Genomic DNA, 18521 nt, shown 5'->3' on the forward strand with positions numbered 1-18521 from the left:
CCATACACTGCTGCTGTTCTGGGGCTGTTGTACCAGGGAAATGTGGACTCAAGAAGACTCAGCACTCATGGGCAGGGAAGGTATCAGTTTAGAAAGCTTTCATGAGGAATCTTGACTTATTTCCATTTTGAAGCAGAATACCCATCACTTGTCTTGAAACAATTTGCTTTCAAAATATTTTAAAATATAGCAGGGCATTCCAAATGAGAAATCAAAATATCTTATTTTGAAACTTCAGTTTTCTCAAAATACTAACTTCCAAATACCTTCTTTTCTATTGAATTTTTTAACTGGAATGATGCCATTTCCATTACACAGCTTTTATTTTTATTATTTTGTTTCCTTTAGTTTCTTTTGTTTGCTTGGTTGGTGGTATGTATGGAGGGCTTTTTTTTGTAGAGAAATATCCATGCTGAAAAAGCTCCCTTGGAAATTCGGATGGCCACGCTCCCAGGCCCTGCAAACTTCACACAGTGAATCCACACGGACACAATTCTGAATTATTATTTCCTTAAAACTGCTCCCAAACCCCCAGCAAATGGGAGCTGGAGCCTCAGTGATATCACAGTGATAAACCATCCTGTTTCTGTGGAATTAGCAGGCTGTTGGGAAATCCCTCACATGAAATATCTCCCCTGCTTTCAGAGCCAAGCTTGCAGTGCTTGTACCATTGACTCGGGACCAAGAGAACAAAAATTCCTTATCAAACCACTGCATTTGACTTTATTTTTAAACTCCTGACCCTTCCCAAGCTCTGTTGTTTGTTATTCTCACCATGAGCCAGCTGCTCCAGCAGAATTAAGCATTTGCTGCCTCTAATTTTCTGCAAATCTGTTAGAATTTTCTCTGTGCCCATCCTTTGGTCAGCCACACTGAGTGCTGGCTCCTGATCATTTAAATGGATGGCTTCCCTGACAAATCTTCTCCTACAAAAAAATTATTACATTTGCAAAGAAGAAAACCCCAAAAGACAAAAGGAAAAGCCCAGTTTTGAAAATGACTGCATTTAAATAGTAAATTGAAATAGTAAAAAGGTATTTAAAAAGGAAAACACTGGCTGCAGCTGTTCTCTACTGTACACTGAGTACTATACCTGTTGTGCTGAAGCCTAATTAATTTCTATTTCATCCTCACTGTGGTGACCCTTAGGAATTGGATGGATTAAAGATCTATGACTTTCCAGCACCTTTTGGCTATGAAATTATTCATTACACATGCACTTCCATTTTTTTCTGTACAGTTGATTAAGAATAGACAGAAAAAAATCATGCAACAAAAGGTGACCTTGTGACTCAAGAGAAGATGAATATTCACTGATCTGCCTCTCAAAGGCAATTATGCTTTCTGGTTTAGAGTTTTTTGAATACTTCTGGTTTTGATTGTGTTTTGGTGGTTTTTTTTAAATTATTATTATTTTTATTTTAATTTTTAAACAAATTCATTAAACGAGATGAATCCTATCCCTTGTGTTTACTGCCTTAAAATCACCATGAAATAGCTGTTGTTGCTGCCAAACTTTTGCCATGTTTTAAAACAAGATTCATGGGTTTGCAAATCTGTCTCTTCAAAAGAGACTTGCATTTGCGAATCAATTAAATAGGTACATCTTCTCCACCATCATTAAAGCCTAAAGAAACAGAGCACCAGGTTAATATAGGATAGGTTTCCTATATTAAAAAAAATAAAAATAGAAATAATAAAAAATAAAATAATAAATAAAAAGAATAAATAAAATGAAAAATAAAATAGAATAAAATAAAAAGAATAAATGAAATAAAAATGAAAATAAAAAATAAAAAATAATAGAAATAATAAAAAATAAAAGAATAAATAAAAATAAATAAATAAATAAATAATAAAAAAATAAATAAATAGAAATAAGTAATAATAAAATAAAGTAAACTAAAAATAATAAATAAAATAATAAAAATAATATAAAATAAAATATAAGAATAATAAATAAATAAAAATAGTAATAAAGTAAACTAAAAATAATAAATAAAATAATTAAAATAAAATAAGAAAAAATAATAAAATACAATAATAAATAAATAAAAAATACAATTATACAATAATACAATAATAAAATAATAAATAAAATAATATAATAATAAAGATTCCCTTTTGTTTCCTTTTTTCTGATACACAAAAAAAGGTAGATATGGCACTTGACATTGAGTAGCTGGATTTGATTCATAAACAGAGACAGAGACTTGGTTTGTTTCTGCTCCTCCTCAACTCCAAGATTTTGTTAACCACTGTAAATATATTAAAGGCTTTTCTGAGCTCAGTGCCATCGCTTCTCCAAGCCCTGTGAGTTGCCAGAACAGGGATTTCAGAAACACTAGCTAAAACATCTTGACAAGCTAGCCAGTTTTTAGAAGTGGAGTAGGTGGGCTCAGCTCCAGAGCCTGCACGCTGTCGAGGGAGATGAAGCAGAGGGAACAGAGCGGATTAACGCCGGTGCCAGGGATCCGCACATCCCGGCCCTGCTCTCATCCCTGCCACAGCAGCGCTGTGTCCTGAGCCAGCCATCTCTGGCTGAGCCCCACAGTCTACCTGTTCCTTTCAAACAATGTGTGTTTTCCTCCAGTTCTCAGGGTTTAAGCTCAGCTTTATGACCTGCACCTATTCAGGAGCGTTTGGCAGATGCTGAGCAGGAACGGACCTGAGCAACGCAGCCTTTGAGGAAGTTGTTCTCAGTTCAGTCAGATTTCAGTATTTTCTGTTTTTATTATGCTTTCCATGAACTGACTGAAAAAATTTAGCCTCTTTTCATCTCTCTTCCACACGTTCTGTGGCTGGCATTAACATCTCCCAAACAGGGAACCTGAAACTTCCTTCTGGTGATGTTATGATTCCAGTTGCATCTCACTTACGCAACATAAATGCCTAAAAATACAAATTCTCAAATCTTTCTTGCTCTGGCAAACTCAAGAACAACAGCAGTGAACAATTAGCATTTTCAGAATGCAGAATTTCAAATACTTACAGTCACCCTAATTTTTAACTCCTTGTCAAAACAATAACATGCATTTCAACATGCATTTTAAATTAATTATTTTGTTTTCAATACGTTTTTAATTCCTGAATCTGTGCAAAAGGAATTCAGCATTATCTGATACACTGTTGTATTTTTGACCCAGGCCCTAACAGATCTTGAAGATTCTTACAAACAGACGAAATCAATTTCTTAGCTTTGAAATTTCTGGCATTTTGTGGTTCTTTCTGAATATGAAAATGAACAACTTGATATACAGCTCATGTCCCTTCATGGCTTTGAACTATCCATAACTCTCTTTTGGGTTTTAGTAAACATATTCCTTAAAGTCTGTGGCATGTTACTTCTCCAATTTTATCTGTATTGCCCTGGGTCTTGTTCCTGTACTCTCCTCTCTCTAAGATTCAGAAATATTTCCCTATATTTCATTTCCTTTTGCACCTTGATCTATTGAGAGAAAGCTGCCAATGGGGTGTTAGGAACAGGATATTTTTTTAAAGTGTATATGTGAACTTAAACACTCTGCAAAAAAAGCATTTTTTGTTGTTCCATGCCTAGATATTAAACATAACTATATTTAGATATTAAACATTACTGTATTTGACAACTGCAAAGAGCATCAGTGGCAGAAGCTATTACACTCTAAGACCAGAGCCACAAATCTGCCTGCTAAAAGGACTTCCTTACTCCAGTTATCCCCCTCATCTGAGATGAGAAAACTCCTCAAGGAAGTTCACCTGCTTCTCAAGTGCTGAGCACGTGGAGAATCCCACGAGGCAGGATGAAGCAGAGCTGGATTTCCAGCTGGCAGGAACACTCTCTGTGCCCTGCATGGGCCTAGTGATGTTTAACAAGCAATTCTTGACAAAGGATTTTCCTTCCCAGGGCCTCAGCAGGTTATGTAAGAGGATACTTGGCACCTTCTGAAAGAGAAGGTTTTCCTTTATCTGAAACAGACTTTCCTGTTTTATATCTGACACCTTCTTCTTTCATGATTTTCCATTTTATCTTGTGACAAAGCCATGTGTTTTAGCTTGATTCCATTTGAGTCTGAAGATGGCAACCAAGGAAATATCAACCACTTATTTTTCCCCTTCAAACATACCATCAGTTGATGAACAAATGCATCCAAAAACCCCCACCCTAAGCCCTGATTACGCTTTAGATGCTACTAAAAAAACATGCCAAGAAGAGAAACCCAGGCTAAAAATAAAAATAAAAATTAAAATAAAAATTAAATAATAATAATAATAATAATAATAATAATAATAATAATAATAATAATAATAATAATAAGAAGAAGAAGAAGAAGAAGAAGAAGAAGAAGAAGAAGAAGAAGAAGAAGAAGAAGAAGAAGAAGAAGAAGAAGAAGAAGAAGAAGAAGAAGAAGAAAAAGAAGAAGAAGAAGAAAAAGAAGAAGAAGAAGAAGAAGAAGAAGTATATTTTCCTCTTGATAAGCCAGAAACCAGTTGTAATCTTACTGGTAGATATTAAAAAAAAACAACAACAAAAAAAAACCACCAAAAAACAAAAAACCAAAACTTATCTAGTTCACTTCATGCTCATGCTAAAGTTGATCCACTTAATTATTTCTACCATTATTATACAGCCCACTGCTGCTTTTTATCTGCTTGAAAAAAGTGTCAGTGTTACAGGAGAGAGATTTTTATGCCAGGTCAGAGGACCTGGGATTAGAAGAACAGTCATTTTGATATTGGAGATTCATCTTTGGCACCAGACTGCTTTTAGCACCTAAAAAAATGTTTATGCTGACCTGTGTCCGTGTTAAGAAATAATTTCAAACTCTGGGATGGTAGCAGATGTTGTAGTCCAAAGAATGAAAACTGCTGGTTAAGGATAAAAAAATCTTCCATTGTTATTAAAAAACAGAAGAAAGCACATGCCATAATAGGTCAGTTTAATGGCATTGTTTGCAGTAAAGCTGACATTTCAGGCATAATCTGCAGTGCCCATTTGAAGTAGGACATTTTGCTGGGCAGAGAAGGATTTGATACATTCTTTTATATTGCTGTGTCAAATTGGATTAGAACATAATAAAATGGAGAATGTAAAATAAAGGCCTTTGGGCTGGCTGGTTAGGCAGTGTAATAAGATGCACAAGGAATTAAAATGAATTGTACTCTTCAGAAGAATGACAAACTTGTCATGTGTAGTTTATGTGGAGCTTCCCTTCTTGTCATTCATTTCCTAGGTTTCCCTTTCCTGTGTGCACTTTTTATTGACCTACATAAAGTGAATTCCCTTCAGTGACTTTGCCCAGCATTTTTCTGTTCCCTAATTATTATTTGAAACAAGACGACGCTCAAACATGAATTATTGAAAACCTGTTACAGCTGACACAGTTTTGATTTCCAACCTTAAACTGCCCAAAGAAGCTCAAAACTTTGCCAACATTTCTTTCTGGGTTTCACTAATGCTCACAGAGTAGCCCTGGATGAGGATCCAGCTTCTGCTGTCAGGCTAAGAGATATCTCAGCTGCACAGACAAGAGAACAGGCTGAAACTTGGTTTCTTTAATGATGCATGGAGTATTTCTCATAACCTCACTGAATGAATTCTAACCTTTGAAGTTTCGGAAATGTGAATTTGTAAGCCACACTTTCATTTATCTGATACTCTTATCTCAGAAGTCACATTACCCAAAATGGGATGTGTCTCCTCTGCACCATGAGTCACTTGCTGTGAAAAGGAGTGCTCTGCTAGCTGGAGAGCCAGTGACAAGGCTGGGTGGCAGGTCGTGTGCTCTGTTTGGATAAACAGGGTTGCACTTCACGGGAGAACTGCTACCAGGAGGAATTAATCAATGACTCAAGTCCTGAATTCCATTTCACATATTACAGAAAATCTGAATACAAATGATACGCCGTATCACTTCTGAAATTTGGAAGAAATGATTCAAAAGAAAATACCAGAGCCAATCTTTTGCCTAAGTTAAAGCAGGGAAAAAGGACCCCTTCATACCAAAGCAGCCCCAGTGTGCATGCACATTCAGCTTCCAGCTGAGTGTAAAGAATGAAGTTGATCTTTGGACACTTAATGCTGTATGAAGGCAGCCTTTCACTTGGAATGACTGTCAGCTGCTCTGTCACATCCTTACTTTTCTCTTGCAGCTGAAAAGCAGCAACTTCTCCCACAAAAGCCAGGTTTGTCCTCCCTGACACCAAGTGTCCGTGCCCCTGCCTGTACCCTGAATGAGGAACTGCTTGTGCTGCTCCATCCTCGTGTGGGACAGGATTGCACAGAGAATTCCCCTTAAAGCTAGGAAAATATCCATTTTCATAAAGAATTTTCCAAGGGAAAAAAAAAAAATTAAATTTAATCAATTTGGTGTGTAATATGAGCATGTTACCAGACCAGAGAGGTATAAGGTGAGGGTCTGAATTCAGGCAAGTTATTTGTCTCAATACATCCTTTACCTTTCAATGACCTCTCATTCTCAGCTAAGCAGATGCTTCAGCACTTTCCTGAACTGAGGTCTAGCAAACTTACCCTTTGATCTTACTGCTAATGATGTCTGGTTGATTTGACTCTAAAATGTGCACTCCACTGGAGTGTGGCTTGACATAGCAAATGAAATATTTACTGACACTTGGCACCAGTGCCTCCACCCCTGTGGATTTCTGTAATGGATCATTCTCACTGAAGGTCTGTCCTCCTGAGGTGGGATTCATCCTAATGGCATTACAAGCTCCTGCTTTGAGTAGAAAGCTCCTTCTTTTTTGGAAGCCATTTCCATGATTTTATACTTAATCACTGTTTGGATTCCTGCACAGAACTTGCTAACAGATAACTGAAATACAGAGTGCTAAAATACATTCCTCATTTCCCTGGGAACACAGCAAAGACAAACAAAGAGTTAAAGCAATTCAGTGGGTTTCAGTCTCTCATGGAGCAGCATTGTCTGAACTCTCTTTGGCTGGATTATAGCTGTGGGCTTTTCTGACTTTATGAGAATAGTCTTTTGAAGAACTGAAGATCTCTACATAAGAAATGTTGAATCTGCAGTTCTGGCTGATTAGTGTGCTGTAACTTACATAAAAAATCATGCAAAACAGGAAGACAGGCAAAATAAGAAAAGCAATATTTCCTTAAGTAAATTTCAGATTAAGTAAGATTAAAACATTCTCTGGCGTTTCTGCCCTATCAGCAGGGCAATGACTAAACCCACTGTCTCCACATAAAACATTCTTTAATATAACCAAAGAACAAGAAATGAGGACTGAAAATGTACTGTCAATTTCCCTGGATTAAGGTCAAAGCTTGAGAAAGAGAGAGGATAGAGTATTTTCCTTCACAAATTCAACAGAAAATTTCAGTTATAATCAGATTAGGGAAATAAAGTCAGAAACAAATAAAATTCAAAAAGAGAAAAAAAAAATATAATACTTACATTGGTGACATATTCAATATCCTTCCAAATATTACATTCCCTGGGAAAATCTGCCAAATCTAAAAAATTATCCACTACCACTTGGCCAATCAAGTCGTGCCTGGAGAATCTGTCAAAGTCATACACAGAGAAATGGAGTTTCCTCGCGTTGAGATCATTGTACGGGACAGTAAATAAAAAAACTTCATCAAACACTGGATTTAGGGTCTTTCTGTGCACTTTAGTCTGGTGTTTTGTTTTCCTGTCGGGGAGCAGATAGATCTTCACGTAGGGATCTGAAGTTCCAGAGAAGTCCTTTGCCGGCAGGTTGACGGCCTTGTGAATCTTCACTATCAGCTGCTCTAAATCACAGTCATACTTGAGGATGAAGTTGAGTTTTCCACAGGCCTTGCTGTTGCTCCTGCGCCCGTCGTCCGTGTCCAGCGATCGCTGCTTGTACAGCTCCGGCTTGATGCGGCCGATGCCCGTCAGCTGCTCCTGCTTCTGAACCTGCTGGATGTTGAAGTCAGGGTTGGACAGGTTGAGCTGTCTCCGGAGTGAATTGTGCCTTAAAGCGAAAAGCAAAGAGTTGAAACAGGCTGTGCACGCACACCCGAGATCCTGCAGGCACCTGGCGCGTTTTATGTTTAACATAAACCGTGAGACCCCACGTTCTGAGAGCCCACCTTCAGCACCACACCGCTAATGCCACGGCATTTTCTGCTCCCACGTCCCAAGCTGGGCTGAAATGGTTTGCTGACCACCCCAACAATCGTTTTCCTTTTTTCTCTCCCACCTGATGCAATAAACTCTTTTGGCACTTTGGCTGAAAAGCTCCTCTACTTTCAGTAGCTGAGGATAAGAAGCTGCTTTTAGCTTCGGTCCAGTGAAATTTAATAATTCACACTTACTGTGACTGAAATTCCTCCCTCCTGGATGGTAACAAAAATCAAATTTGCAATTCCTGTTGAGGTGGGGCGACGTGAAAGTCGGATTAGGCAAAACCCCAATCTTCTATGACTTCCATTTGATTGTCCTATTTCTATGCAGCCATCACTCAGTGCATTGGAGCACCAGGAGCTCAGGTTGAACACAGAAAAATCACGTGGAAAATGCCTGCACAGGATTAATCCAAAGCTATTTATATTGAATGTAATCAGCAATAGCTCCTCTGCTATAATTGTTCATTCATTCCTGGTAAATATCTGTTTACCCATGCTTAAAGCAGGAACAGCCTCTTATGTGCTATCCTGATTTTTTTTTTTTCTCCTGTTGTATAATAAATACATAATCTTATGGCTCTCCATTAGTCATTTCCAGGATAAAATATTATCGTGTCACCAAAGAGAAAAAATAAAATTCAACCCTTAAGCTCCTCATGGCAGTGAGAGGTGCAGAATATCCTGTGGAGGAATAAAAAGAAGAGACTTGCAAAGAGCCACTGGGCTAGTGCTGTACCTTCTCCCACTGAAGTGCCTCTGCTTTGACTCAGATATTTCCTGGCTCTTCACATGCTGATCCTTATTCTTGCTGTATAAAAAATAATCCTTTTATCACCTGCCCCTGCACAAACTCTCAGCCTCCCCCTCTCCTCTTCCCTCCTGGTTCTCCAGCTCCCCTGGAAACTTCATTGACTCCTGTTCAGCCACTCTTCACCCCACAGTCATGACTGTGGCTAAAATCTACGATTTTTTAATCCTGTTTCTAGCTCTTGCAAGAGTTGCATTAGCTTGCCCTACTTTTCTTCTTTGGAAAAATCTTTGAGGAGATATTACTGAGTGTTCAGCACCACTGCTAAGTGCAAATGAATATGCTTTACAAGCTAAATCTAGGCTGTCCTGGTGCTTTTAAGGGACACAGGGCTCTGTGTTATCCAGCTCCTGAGGGAAAAGCACCGATGAGACAGTAGTTGTGATGCCTCAGGATTTTAGCTTTTATATTTTCCATGTATTTGTAGTCCTGCAATTCCTTAGTGTATGCCTCTAAACTCCATATAGAGTGTTAGCTGCTGTTCTCCCAGTCTGGTCAGACAGAACAATTCCCCTCCAGGCCTGGGAATCCAGGACACCTCACTATCTCAGGCCCTGGGAAATGCCAACAAAAGTGATTTGAAGGGAGAAAATTTGGGGTAAATGATTTTATTACCTGAAGCTGTAATTGGAAGATTAACCCTCAATATACAAATGGACCAAACTTACAAAAGTGTGAAAACCTGTGACCCATGGTCTATTTTTTTGGGTGTAGCCCCTGGGGGGAGGGCTTTGTCTGCCCAAAATGTACCTGAAGGCCCTTCAATAAATAGACATGGTTTTTATTCCCTTAATTTTGCCTGGCCTCTGTCTTTAGGCAGTCCCAACAAGGCATCAGTTGGGAGAAGAATGGAATAGGATTGTGATGCTGTCGTTTCGACCTACAAGGTTTCTGCATCTCAGTGAATAACTTTTGTATATTTAACATTTTTTTTAAAAGGAACATGGCTAGAAGATGATATATATATATCTCTCAGATCAGCGTGCCGTGCTTTTTGGCCCATATTCATGAGTAACGGAGAGAAATGGGAGTTACTGACCGGTCAGACGAGGTGGGCTCGGTGATCTGGCGCTGCATCCGCACATTGGGCACGCAGTTCTCCTTGGTCCCTGCCTGGGTGTCCAGCGGGAGGTCAGGGGAGGTGTGGCTGATCTTCATGGAGGCCTCGGGGAAGGCGGCGGGCTGCCCCAGGTAATCCTCGCTGTAGTCGCGGTCATTGGCATCCGCGTCCGCGTAGTGCAGCGGCTCCTGCTTGCTGTCCTTGTTCCCGAAGGGCAAGCCCCGCTCCCGCCACGGGATCCAGCACAGCTTCCAGGACACGAACAGGGACACGCCAAACAGGGCCAGGCCACAGGCAGTGACAACCAGGGACAGCAAGCTGATGGAGATATCTGTAAAGGAGAGAAGCGCGTCCGTGTCACGCCTCGGTGCTCGCTGGAGCTCGGCATCTCCGGAGCGCGAGGCAAACGCCTCTGGATTCCAAATTAAATTCTGCTCCCTGCAACAGCCATAAAATACAAACTTATTAAAAGTTCAAGTCTCTTTCCCCACCAAGGGAAAAGAAAAAATTTGGAATTCAGCATAAGACTTGGGCCTAGCGTATAATTTCCCTCCAAAAGCGGGGTGGGATGAAAGGTGAAAATGTGAAAAGGATTCTTCTAGATGTGAAAAGAGCTCTTCTAAATGTGAAAAGCCTTGTTCACTTGCTCACTCAACTTCCTATTGATGACAGAGCCGTGCCTGCAGCACATTTTGTCTTTTTTTTTGCTTTTTCATTTCATGTAATGCAGTTTCCTCCACCTGTTTTACCAGTTCTTACTAGCTTCTCTTCCAGAGCCTGTATTAGGCTTAAACACCATGAAAATATGCACACAAGCACCTCTGTGACATGATTTTTTTAGGTATTTCACTGATGTATCTTGGTTTATTATTTTAATTCCATTCCATCTAACTTTAGACTCATTTCTATCTTTGTAAATTATTTTTGATTCTCAATGCATGGCTTGCTCTTCGTAATTTAATTAGGACACAAATATCTCTTCAAAACTGAGTTTTTCTGGGGTTTTTTTAGCTCCAAAGTCTCTTCCTTTTCTTTTTCCAAATTTCTGGTATAAAAAGGAACATGGAGATGAGTTTTCTGTTGTTTTTCCCCACATTTCCAGCATTATCCTACTCCATCAACACAAATAAGTTACAACTGGGAGTGGGTTTTGCTCTGATTTGCTTTAAATTGCACGTTAGGAAAATGACTCAGTGGAACAGCTGTTTTTGTGGTTACAGTGTTTTTGAAATGAATCTCTCTGTGGATTACACAATACATCATGCCTTAAACACAATTAGTGAGGATTCTGTTTTACTGCCTTAAATTATAAACACAAGCTGATCAAAGCAATTTTTCACACTGTGTGTAGGTTCAGAGTGTCAGGCTGCATCTCTCTAAGCAAACAGATAGCCTGAATTCTCAAAGGATGGCAGAAGGTTGAGATGTACTGCTTCTACAAAGACAATTATTTAAGAATGACAATTCAGATGAAACAGCCCCAGTCCATCCCAAAATAAAAAAAAACAAAAACATTTTTCTTAAAAGAGTGGTAAAGTCAATACCTTCTGCCCCTGCTGTGAGTCTCATTCTCACCAGGCAGACAGATTAAATTTCCACAGTGGGGGGAGTGACACTGCAGTCCATTTCACACAGGAGCTGTCCACTTTATTTTGCATGCTGCAAACCAATTTCAAACAATTTTAGCCAGCATGGCCCTTTCTGTCCTTCTCAGAGTCATATGAAGACAAAGCTCATTAACAGTGGGGACAGCACAGCAGCTGCTTGGAATTACAGCAAAGAGTTTTTCAGAGTTGAAATTAATTAAAGAAATTCCTCCCATGCATAAAAGGGAATTTGGGAGAGAGCAGAATGGTAGCTCTTGATAATTTTTGAATATTTATTGGTAAACAAATCTGGCAGTGGAGGCAGAGCACAACCTCTTTTTGATTAAAAAGCTGAGGATCAAGGATGCAGAAGTGAAAGAAGGCCTTTAGAATAAAGCAATTTGTCTTGCATTCCCTGGAGAAGAAGCAAGAAATACATCAGAGGTCTGCAAAAAGGCCATTTCTTTCAAAAAACTGATTCAAGTAAATGGCCTAACACTGAAAGAAATGAGAAATCTGGAGTTATCAGAAGCAGCCAGAAGATTACAAGGTGAGAACAGAAGACTGCCCAATGATAAGGGCTTGTGAATATGAAGGTGAGGAACAATTTGAAAAGCAGACCTGCAGTCCCCTAGCCTACCCTGAAGATGAGAGGAAGTTTTCTAGAGAACAGACACCGTGAAAAAAAAACACATGAGGGCAACATGAACTGTTTTTCAGCTGGAGAGTTTGGGGGGCTTTAATGACATATGTAACATCATTATCTCACAGCTTGCTGCAGAGAAGCTGGGCAGTAAACAGTGCAGGTCACAGCATGAGAGGGGAGTGTTTATCCATCAGCTCGGTTTCATTTCTTCCTGACTCCTTTGTGTCAGGGAGAAGGTTTTGTATGAAATTTTTGTTTCTGGGGGTGGAAAAGGAGCCATCATAAGTATCTGTCTTGCTTCTGTGAAAGACAGTAGACTAAAGGGTAGTGCTCTAAGCTTTTCCCTTCCATCAGACAGTAATTTTCACATCCTGCATGCCTGGCTGGCAATTTTCAACGACGGTGCAGATCCATTGTGAATAGCTGAGGTGAGCACAGTCCCACGTGAAGAGATTTCTGGCTGCTTTTCCATTAGCCACTTGTACTGTTACACACTGTATTTTCTGTACAATTTTTACTCCATCTTTCCAGATGTCTCAGTTTTTCTAAGCCTGTTTATCTGTATTCTCCTGTGGTAGCAGTACTCATCTGATGCCAGTGATTTCCTCTGCTTTGTAATGAGAGCAGGGTAAGTCTTTACTTTTTTGTCCTCACAGAAATGAGATCTGCAGCACAGAAAGTGTTGCTCAGAAATCCAGCTGCTTCTAAATTCCCTCTGTGAATGCCATGACACCAGCCAAGCTATCTTGCTATGAACCCAAGTCAAAATTTCCCAATTCTACCTTTGTCACCATGGCTGCACTGAGAGCTGAGCTCCCAAATCCCAGCATGTCAGAATATTTGGATTATAGCACATTGATTTTGGCATGCTGATGCTGGACAATGTGTTCCCCACTAGCAAAGGAGGCCTTTGGACAAAAAACAAGAGGAAAGACATTCAGGGTGGCCCCAGATTAAACATCCTTGAGGCTTGGTAGCTGCCTCTAATTCTTTGTCTACTGAGACCATGATAGCATTGTCAGAGGACTCAGGAGGCACTGCCATTCCTTCCATGCAGCTCCAACAGCCAGGAATTCAGCTCTGGTTTCCAGGAAGAACACAGGCTTTCTGAACATCTTGCTTATGAAATTGTCTTACAGATATTCTGATGAAATAATCAGTTTTCCACCCAATTTCCATGTCTCAATCCCTTTCACTCTACTATGCTTATCAGCATAATTTTTTCTGGTTTTTTATTTTACTTTTTGTTTGTTTTTTGTTGTTTTTCTGGTTTTTTTTTTATTTGTTGGTTTTGTGGTTGGTTTTTTTTTTGGTAGCAATCACAAGGTTAAAAATGATATGGAAATAGAAAGTGAAATGGAGTTTTCTACCTGGTTTTGTTACCATAGACTGGAGAGATGAGCATGGCCCTTCTGTCTGTGACAGGTCTTATTACAATCAGTGAGATAAAAAAACCCCTCAGTCCTTTTATCAAAAAGACTCAGTTTGGTCATTGCTGAATTTGGAATCTTTTTACATTTTTTTACTTCCATTTTAAAGTAGATCTGTTACACAGAAAAAAAAAAATCCCACTTTTTATGTCAAGAGACTGTATGATAGGAATATAAATTATCTTGTCTTTGGATTCTCCTATCAAAAAAGAGAATCACAGAACCTTTGGGGAAGGGACTTTTCAGATAATTTAGTTCAACACTTTGCCCAAGCAATGTCACTTCACACAGAATATACCCAGATGAAATTTCTCCAAGGATGGAAACCTCTCCAACCTCTGTGGGCAGCCTATTGCAATGTTTGAGAACCACCAAGCAGGTTAAGAGCATAATGTTATTTTGGTAGGGATAAAATACCAAGTGGGTAGCACTTTTTAGATCACAATAACCAAAATCCCAGTAAGGCTGTAAGATATAACTGCACTTTGTAGATTAGCTAGTAAAAAAGAAAAGAAAATTATGCTACTATTTGCATTTCAAATTATTTTAGTATGGATCCACTAAACAAAACCTTTTATACTGACTTTGAATAAAATCATAGATTGTTTTAGAAGAATTTGAATTGTCTTGTACTTTTATATACATGTTGCATGAGAGCTGTTCAGTATGGGGGGCTGTAAGACCACAGACAAATGTATAATGATTCCATTCAAATACTGACAGTACCACATTGCAGGTAATTTGTGTTTTCAGGAATAAATGGTTGTGCTTTATCCTCTGAAACCTTGATGCTGAAAAGTCTCACCAAAAAATCAGACAGAAAAAATAACAGAAATGAGGTGGCTTTGTTTTTTCACATCTGAAACAAGAAGTACCTTTTTTTTTTCCTTCTTGTACTTACAAAGTTATCATTTGGATTGTTAAATTTTATACAAAATAAAATATCTAAATTATCCAACAATGGTCAATAGCTAACACAGATCAATTTATGTGTCTAGACATGCAATTAAAGTTATGGAGTCAAAAAACACAAATTATACTCTTTGGATTCATCTGACTCCAAAAGATTCAAGTAAGACCCAACATATGATAAAAAAGAAATAACTGAACTGGGAATTTCTCATCATCCAGGCACAGAGAAGGAACTGCTGACCAAAAATGTAATTATTTAGACAATCAAGCTGATGTTTGCCTGGATGTGCCTGGTGTTCTACCAATGAACTCCCCTCCTGACAAACTGGCTGTCATTTGGTTTAACTTGAGGCTTAATGAGTTTTACTAGAAATCCTAAGTGGGAGAGTTCTTTCACACATTTTTCTTGTAAAACAAGCTTTCTTCTCTGTGCTGATTTACTCTCCTGTTCTTATTAAAATGACTATTCCAATATTCCAGCATTACTGTAATACACAGTTGAGATGTTGGGTGAAGTTTGGCTAACAAGTGGCGAAACAAATCTGAGCAATTCAACATCTTGCAATACAGATATTTTTAGTCCATGACAAACAATCTTTCCCTATTTATACCAAACAAATTTCAAATAAAAAAATAAAGTTAATTTTTTTTCTGAATAATCTTATTACTAGACTACAGGATACATTGGGACAGACCAATCTTTGTGAATATGGTTCTGTCTAAATTCAGCTGAAATTTCAAGCTGTCATTTCCTGAGGGGGGGGGAAAAAAAATCCTCCTTTCATTACTTTTTTGTTGTTTGGGGGGTAGATTTGAAGGAATATATTTATACTATAAATATATTTATATATTATATAAAAATATTATATAAAAATATTATATAAAAATATTATATAAAAATATTATATAAATATATTATATAATTACTTATATTATATTGCATTATATTATATTATATTATAATATATTATAATATATTATTATATATTATTATATATTATTATATATTATTATATATTATTATATTATATCTTATTATATCTGATTATATCTGATTATATCTTATTATATTATATTATATTATATTATATTATATTATATCATATCTTATTATATTATATTATATCTTATTATATCTTATTATATTATATTGTATCTTATATTATATCTTATTATATTATATCTTATTATATCTTATTATATAAAGTCTTATATATTATATTTTAAGGAATATATTTAGAAGTTTCTTAAAAAACAATGAAAACATTCAGTGCCTACTGCTTAAATCCTAGCTGTGCTTTGACAATCTAAATTGTTTTTCCTTTGTGCAAATACATCCAAGGAGGGTTAGCAGCCTTAATTCAGCTCAGTAGTTGCACTGCAGGTGCAACTGGGGTATTTTTTTAAACCTAGAGGTCTAAGAGCCAAAGTTTTCCAGGGAGAAAGTGTAGGATCAAGTACCTGAAGCACCTTTATCCTGGTATTGCCCTGCAGTTTCCTGTGTGCTTCACAAGTTTTCCTTAATTAACATAACTGGGACTTGTTCAGGATGGAAGGTGTCCCTTGGCAAAGACTCCTGGGACAGAGGAATAATTCTCAGCTAATGTATTCTTCTCTGAAATGCTGTTAATTATCCTTAACACTGTGTTTAGAACCCTTCAGTACAATTCTTTAAAGGAAGGCCAAGAAAAAGGCCAAAAAAATCAAGAATCTGAAATTCTATTATTTTATAACACGTTTATTGCATGTTGCAACTGCATCTCACCCTGAAATCTGTGTGTGTGGATCAACAAAACCGGCCTAAATGAGATCAGTGTCAGGGCTTCACACGGTAGGAACATTCTCCATGCCCTGAAAATGTATTTGAAGCTGGGTCTCACTGGTATTTGAGGCTGTTATTAGCTTTTAGTGATTTTTTTTTATTCCCTGGTTGTCTGTTCTACATCTTCTAGGTAGGCTTTAGGGTATGGAAAGCTCTTGTGTTGGTTAAGATACTGTTCTAATCCTCTGAGTGCCTTGCATGTCTTTTTATTCCTGAAAAGTGTTACAAATTCCAGTTTGCCAGTGTGTGCTTTCACTTCATGGGCTTTGCTTCGGTTACAAATTTGTTTCATGTCTTTTTCAGACATTGCTTAACGTTAACTAAATCTCATAAATGTAATCCTACGACTTCACCGAGGTATTTGTCAATTAGTTTAAATCTCCGCAAATTTCACAGCACGATTTCAACGTGAAATCAGAATTACTAAACAGAAAAAATACAGAATTACTTATAAAATACAACAACAAGTGCAAAAGCAGTAAGATATTTGTGCAGAGCATTTTTGTGACACAACTCAAAACTGACATAAGATTGACATCACAGTTTATTGATAAGATCACTAAACTAAAGCTTTAAGCAAAAAAAAAAAATACCTCAAACCAACAAACCCTGAAGGAAATTATTCATGGACATTAAATAACAAGAAAAATGTACTCAAAATATAGTAAATTACACCTTTCTTTTGTTTTGCAAAAAGAAAAGTTTTGCTTATTAAGAAGGAAAGTTATGTAAGCAGAATGTCTTATTTGCAATTCAGGTAAGGTCACTTCGTACTTAGCTGATTCATTACAGTAAAAATTGTATGTGAACTTGTTCTAAGAAGAATTTATTACTGTTTGCACACCAGCTCTCCAATATATTTAGTCTGCATTAATGTGAATTTCTTTGACAACTTAGCTGACACATAATATTGTGCTACAGTTTGTAAGTGACAAGAAAGCCTTTACTAATCAGACAGCTGGCTGGATCAGCAGTGATTTTTAAAGACAGACTTGAGAGGAGTCGTATGTCCAAGGGCTTGCATCTTTCCCTGCCAACCTGCAGCAGTATCTACTGACAAAAAATGATGTTTTCCTCTGGTGGAAACTGAAGCTTCTGCTCCACAAGTGACACAGACAGTAGAAAAAAGGAAACAGAATTGTTCGTATCTGCAGAATCACGGCTGCAATAAGATTTTTCCAGGTTCTTGTGCCTCATTCTTGGTTCTTTTTGCTTATTAATGAATTCTTTTTCAATACACACTTCACACAAGTGATAAAATATGCAAAATTACTGCATACCTCTGGTTTTCTAACACCAAGTGTAAAATACTACACACTGGGAAAAAGAAAATAAATAAATCCATAAATGAAAATATAACAGAAGAGAGGACAGCAGCTGTAAAGATACCATGCCAGACTTTCAAACACTCCGTGTATGGAGAGGGCTTTAATGGCTCTATTTTACCCTGTTAGGCAGAATCATGGAGAGTGATACATTTACAGGACAGGAAAGGTAGCTGGAGCAAAGGAACATGAAATCTTCTAAAAGCCATTTGGCATTTGAGGCATGCTTGTGTCTTGTTAGCTAAAAGGGAAAGCTGCTGATGTTACACCTGGGAAAGAAATTCTGGGGTTAGACACTCACACTGCAAATTCCTGTGAGCATCAGGCCTGTGAGGTCCTTCACAGAGAGCAGTCATGTTTTGTAGGAGTAAAGTGACTTTTTCTGCTTCTTCTTTGCTTGTGTTAAATCACAGAATCAGATTATTTATTCCAAGAAAACAATTAACATGATAGACTTTTCCTTTTCTTGCAGGATCCTTCGCTGTGAGAGGAGCTGTTAATTAATGTTTTGCAAGTGTTTATCCTGGCTTTTTATTTTATTTTATTTTTTTATATTATGCAAAATAGGAGTTCATGCAGTAATTGAAGAATTTAACTTCTCATCTAGTCATACAAAATGACTAGTCACTTTTGGCAAATACTGTGTATGCTCCCTCATTAGCAGAATGAAAGGTTTTAAGAGCAAAACGAATGATGGAGAATGAATAAAGAATAACGTAGGAGAAATTTTCGAGTAGAAGTTTCTCTGGACAAATTGCGTGTGTTAAAAATTATGAAACCCTCAAGATTTGTGAATATTTTAATGACTAAGCCATCCAA

At 37.6% G+C, this 18521-nt stretch overlaps 1 protein-coding gene across 4 annotated transcripts in view; it reads right to left on the bottom strand.

Annotated features, from left to right (window-relative positions):
* SYT9 (synaptotagmin 9) overlaps positions 1-18521 on the bottom strand; it is a 63036-nt gene that overhangs the window by 22723 nt on the left and 21792 nt on the right. For all 4 annotated transcript variants that reach the window (XR_015287935.1, XR_015287934.1, XM_086892746.1 and 1 more), the window contains exons 2-3: positions 9961-10312; positions 7413-7959 (exon numbers count right to left, since the gene is read on the bottom strand). Coding sequence is in view for 2 of the 4 variants with exons in the window: in XM_086892746.1 (XP_086748872.1) it covers positions 7413-7959; positions 9961-10312 (899 nt within the window). In the remaining 2 variants the exon portion in view is untranslated. The remainder of the gene's footprint in view (positions 1-7412; positions 7960-9960; positions 10313-18521) is intronic.

The sequence above is a fragment of the Cyanistes caeruleus genome, chromosome 6 (assembly GCF_971803275.1).
Source record: "Cyanistes caeruleus chromosome 6, bCyaCae1.hap1.1, whole genome shotgun sequence".
NCBI classification, from domain to species: Eukaryota; Metazoa; Chordata; class Aves; order Passeriformes; family Paridae; genus Cyanistes; species Cyanistes caeruleus.